This window comes from Euprymna scolopes, chromosome 30 (genome assembly GCF_053919585.1).
Source record: "Euprymna scolopes isolate OS-2025 chromosome 30, ASM5391958v1, whole genome shotgun sequence".
Classification (NCBI taxonomy): Eukaryota; Metazoa; Mollusca; class Cephalopoda; order Sepiida; family Sepiolidae; genus Euprymna; species Euprymna scolopes.
This window is the reverse complement of record NC_136511.1, coordinates 65,168,428-65,174,427: the sequence shown is the minus strand read 5'-3', so window position 1 is coordinate 65,174,427 and position 6,000 is coordinate 65,168,428. Positions and strand designations below refer to the sequence as shown.

At 31.7% G+C, this 6,000-nt stretch overlaps 1 protein-coding gene across 1 annotated transcript in view; it reads right to left on the bottom strand.

The window, feature by feature from the left end:
* Nucleotides 1–1,168: 1,168 nt before the first annotated feature.
* LOC145254830 (E3 ubiquitin-protein ligase CCNB1IP1-like) overlaps nt 1,169–6,000 on the bottom strand; it is a 102,769-nt gene continuing 97,937 nt past the window's right edge. The window contains exon 12 of the mRNA XM_080113666.1: nt 1,169–4,089. Within this exon, the coding sequence (XP_079969792.1) occupies nt 4,007–4,089 (83 nt within the window). The 3' untranslated portion in view covers nt 1,169–4,006. The remainder of the gene's footprint in view (nt 4,090–6,000) is intronic.

Genomic DNA, 6,000 nt, shown 5'->3' with positions numbered 1-6,000 from the left:
TTTTACTACACCAGTGACAGAGATCACACGACTGATACTGTTATAGGTGTCAGAATCAAGCACCAAATACAGCCAAACACAACAAATGAATGATCACAGTCTGTGCAGTGAACTAAGACAGAAACAAGTTCACACATACAATGGAGAAAACAACACAAGTTACGCACTAAGAAATGAATACATTAAAGTTACAAATATATTAAAAAAAGAACATGTCAAGATAGAAAAAAATGAAAAAAAAATGTTACTTGCATTGTGTTATTTGATTTTTAGAGTTTATGCTACTTCATCAGAACTCCGATCTATGGTTCCCCCTTGCCAACTTTCACAAAAAAACACTCAACTAGCTGCAACCATTATAAATGATTTGCCCCACTTTCTATCTGTGCCCAAATCTGAACACAGATTCTATGAGCAAGGCTTCTTTCCCCAGAACTGTTCTGTTGTACTGCTTCCTGGTTGAATACAACATGATAACCTTCAGATTCAGTGTGAACAAGTTCTTGTTGAACCATCCCCATAAATAATCAAATTCTACCTAACTTATAAGATTAATAATTACTACACTACCACCTTACATACATTAACCCTTATCCTTGAGTAACCTTCGGGCCTTGATAATTATTGGTGAGTCAGAAGTAAAAAACAAAGTTCATGCAAAGAGGAACAACCAGTGTGACACATTTGATGGCTTTAAAAGACACACAAGTCCAATGTGAACAAGTTCTTGATGAGTCGTCCCCTTAAGTAATTAAATTTATCAAATTTCCGCTACTAACGATTACTATAATATTGTCCCATTGACTACTGTACACTCATTAACCTTTATCTTTGAGTAGTCTTGATCAGTGGTGACTCCTTTGTAAAAAAGAAAAAAGATTTTGTCCTAAATTCTACACATGGGTGGAATGAGATTACACTTGCACAGGAGAGTTTTTCTCCAATGTTGGTAAGACATGAATTCAAGGGAGATAATTCTGGCTTAACACAAACTACACCACTAAGCACTTGAAAAAAAAATAACTGGCAAGTACAATAGAAACATGTAAATAACAAGAGCTCATCGCAGAAATATTGTCAAATATTAAAAAACAGAGTTTACTTCATTCACTTCAATAATTGTTTAATGTTTTATTAATAAAAAAAAAAATAAATGCACAAACAGAAAAATTGTCATAAAAATTTATTTGGAGAACAAAAAATTTAATTTTAACAATTTTAATAATTTTGTTATGGCTTGTATTTTTCCCTCTTTTACATTTCATTAATTTCAACAACTGTAGCAGTGAGATGAAACTATTTTCATTAAGAGTTCACTTAGATGTCAAAATAAATATATATTTATTAATTTAGACAAAGAAAATTACACCTTTACAATACTGTTGAAGATAATGTTATATTGCCATCCCCCTAAACCTGGTAATGTTGAGTAACGCTGTTTTACATAAGTAATAAATAAAATAGATAAAGACAACTAATCTTTTAGCAAATAAACCTATCATAATACAAGCTTTACACAGATGTGGAGCAATTAATATAAGAAGTGAGAGTTTGAAGTTGAAAAAAGTTCATTTGCTCCATTTTGTGAGTACACAAGGCTTCTTGGAGTCATTTTGATGAAATTTACATGCATCATTTTTTCCTTTTTGCAGTTATTTTTTTTTTTTAAACACTGATGTGCATGCATTCATCTCTATCTCTGATCCTTCAGTACTGATCCGCAAAAATTTTTTTATGGATACCGAAGTTCCAGATTTTCACTTTGGATTCCTCACAATCGTCTTAAAGGGAAGTCTGGAACTTGGATATCCATAACAAAATTTCTGCGGATCAGTAACTGAAGGATCAGAGATAGAGATGAATGCATGCACATCAGTGTTGAAAAAAAAAAAAAATAAAAAAAAATAAATAAATATGCAAAAATAAAAAGAAACAATGATTATCAATGGATTATCAATGGGCTTATTTGGGATTTATCATCTTCTGGATTTTACCTTTTTATTCAATGGATTTTTACCATATCTTTCTTCCCGTTTCCTGCTTTTATAATCATTTTGAATCCCTATAATTTTTCACTAACTGTTTAATAACTTTTTATGCAAATACGATTAATTTCTTTGAATGCATTAACCTGCAAAATGTATTGTATATTTTACAAACCTCTTTCCTCTGATGAGAAGGATTGCATTTTTCGAAACTCAGCAGAATAATGTCTTTCAAGTTTATTTGTACTCCCTGCCGGATAATTATAATTTTGTATACCTTCTTTATAGGTTTATGTGTTTTAAAAATTTGAATAATTTTTCAATAAGATTTTTCTATTATATATATATATATATATATAAAGTTCTCCCATTATTTTTTCCCCCATTAGAAAACATTCCACCTATATATAAAATTGATAAAGTTCAAGCTCAGTGAATGCCTTTTTAGAGCGTATATTAGTGTAATATAGTAGGTTTCAATTTTGGAATTTTGAAAGTTATCATATTCCACTATATATTTTTTTTTTTTTTGGTGATTATATATGTATTTTTTAATACTTTTCTGCTATCTCCTCCAGATGTATCCTGACCCTCTCATATATAACCCCTTTTCTCCTATCTTATTTCTACATACACTTTATACTTCCTGTTGCTGTGTGCATATATCTTTCTCATTTCTAAGTTAATGTCATTAAGCCAGTTTTTCTCTAGATTTATAATTCTGGCTCTTTCTCCTCTTCTGATGAGAAGCATTTAGTTTTAAAATGCCATGGCCTAAAAAGGTCCTTTCTTTTCTGTTATCGTTATTGATCTTATGAGTTTATAAAGTTTTTAATCCAACATCAAACTCCCTCTCACTCACTTATATATATAATTAAATAATATAAACGATTCCTGTCTAATACTTTAGTTCTTATCCTTTCTAGTTTTCCAGTTTTATTGTTACTAGCAAGAACTGGCTGATGAAATTGCCATAATCGCTTTTTACCAAAGTACATCCAGATCCATCTTCAGGGATGGTTATCAGTAAAGGTGCTAGGATATTTATATGACTTTTTATCTATAAAGAAAATCACTAGTTATTAACTATATTACTAGGTTCTTTGTTATTGTCAGAGGATATGATCATTGTTATTGTAATTTATTTTTCTAATATTTTCTTTTTTTTTTTTGCTTTAATAGTAATGCTTCTAGTATATAAAGTTTTTGCTTGTTAGTGTATGTTCAAAATAGATGTGTTGTCTATTGAAAGGTTTCAAAGTTTGGAGACAAGAATGTTGATTAGTAAGGTGTTTAGCAATCACACTGTTGTCAGTTAATCTCAACAAAGTTGTGAGGGTCAAATAAACCTATGTATATGTTTTATCCTTCACTGGCAACTATGGCTGTTACAGCAGCCAGTTCTTGCCAGAAACATGAAAGCTCATTAAAAAACTAGAAAGGATCAGAACTAAACTATGTAAACAGGAATTGCCTATGTTATTTAATGAAACACGCTTAAAGGAAAGAATGCTGCCTAAATATATAATACTATTACTACTACTACTACTACTACTACTACTAAAACTGTGGACATTGTTAGTCTTTTCTAAAATAGTGCAGATGATGTTATCCATCTATAACTAATTGTTTAAAAACACTGAGAACATCTCTTATCTTACATAGGGATGACGTCATCCATTAAAACAGAAACCATTTTACCTTTAATCCCGTAAAACCTTACTCTTTTTACATAAAAGTTCTAAATAACAATTACAGCTAGTATAACTTTTTTTTATTTACACAAACATTTTGACTTCACATGTGCAGACATTTTACTGTTACATCCTTATTACAGCTAAGCTTCCTCAGGCCAGATCGTGATAAAGATGAAGAATGGCTTTCAGCTTAGTCAAAATAAGGCTGTGACTGAAACATGTCTACACATCTGTAGCGAAAATGTTTGCATTAAAAAGAATTATACTAAATATATATTTTTTCCTTTTCAATATGAATGTTTTACTGAATGCCGAGTGTGGCGTTCATTTAGGCATTTTTCCTCGTTGTTTTACGCCATTGTGAAACGAACCAGCAACTGGCGTATGATTTGGCTCAAGGACAAAATCTGAAAGAAAAAGAAAGAAGGGCTGTTATAGTAATTTAGTTAAAATAAAATTTACAACTTGCATTTTTATCTTTTCGTCTTTTTTCAATTACACCAATTACACCCCTCTTATACAAAGGATTTTTCATTTAATCTAAGGGAAAGAATATTAAGATCTTTATTATCCAATGTATTTCATATTGTTTTTCACATGTTTGTTTTTGTGTGTGCGTGCATTCGATTTTTGTGCGTTTATACATTAATTCTGTATAGTTACTTGCGCTTTATACATTAATTCTGTATAGTCACTATTCCAAAGCTAGCTATAACATATACTGACTCAACAGGTCATGGGTAGTTTAGTATTATATAAGAATCAATACTTATTTTAATCAGTGAAAGACACTTTTGAAAACAATATTTGGCCTTAATCTACTAACACATAAACCAGAAGTTACAACAGAATGATAAAAATATACAAGTTCATAAAAAATTATAAATAAATAATTGGCAAGATAAAAATAGAAACATGCAGTTGCCATTTTCAGGAAGAACAGATAAAAAAACAGAGGCTTAAGAGAGTCCAATATTTTTTTTTTTTACATAAACTGGTTCCCCTGTACTGGATTTGAAACTGGCAGTACCAATTATTTTTGTAACCTTCTGTAAAAATAAATAAATAAATATATATATATATATATATATATATATATATATATATATATACACACACACAAATACTGCTTAACTACCTACCTACAGTGTTTTAAACAATAACTAATAAAAATGTTTAATTAATAAAAATAATTTTGGATTCAAACCTGCAAGGTAAACACCAGAAACAAAACAATCTCAACTGAGCTTTCAAGTGTTAAATTTTTTAAAAATAAAATCCAAAATAAAATTCAAGTTTGATCCAATGTTTTGCATTGTTTAATGCCAGAACAATATTCCAAGTCAAATCAAATTTGTTGACAAAAAAAACAACAACAAAAATAGGTGCAACAAACGATGTAAAAAGAAAGATGCATAAATTTACAGGGTAGAATGATAAAATTGTCGCTCTAGAAGAGACGACATAATTTCATTTTCGTTTGATGAAAACTGGTTTTCTTTTTGCAGACCATCAACTAGTTGGCCAGCGGTGTACAAATGCCAAGAGTGCTCGGAGTCGTCTATCATGTCTGAACATGATACAATGTTGAACGAGCAAAATCAGAGATCTGCCACTGTACAATTCATGCTCTCTACCAATCCAAGTTATGACAACATGGCCATTGCCAGCGCCCTCAAAATGCATCGCTGGATTGCCACGAATAATAGGGAAGTGCCCAGAGTGATGAAAACAAAGTTTCCAGCCATGATTATAGTCTTTATTGTGGTTTCAAGTGAGAGCCACATCATACCATCTAACATCTTCAAAGTCAGTTTAAAAGTCAATACCAAAGTGTAGCTGGATGTGCTGAAGAGTGTGATGATCCCACGGTGCAATCAGGTGGCCACTGGCAAACTCTGGGTGTGGCAGCAGGACTTAGTGCCAGCCCACATTTAAAGAGAATCCAGAGTTGACTTCACAAGGAGTGCTACGACTCTGTATCCTTCTCTCACTGGCCGCTTCCTCCCCTGCCATGAACCCGCTGGACTAGTTCATTTGGTCATACATCAAAAACATCACCAACATGACCTCCCATAACATCAAAGCCAGCCTGATCGCTGTCATCTGCCAAGCTCACTTGTGGAAAAGACATGCTCCCACTTCTGGACCCGTATTGACGCAATGATTGAGGCTGAAGGCGGTTACATTGAATAGATTTCAGCTCTACTACATAATCAAGTTACCTGAATTGATTTTTTTCAATAAAAATTTTAAAATAAAGCTGTAGTGTTGTTTTCTTTAGGGCGATTCTTTTATTGTTCACCCTGTATATGCAG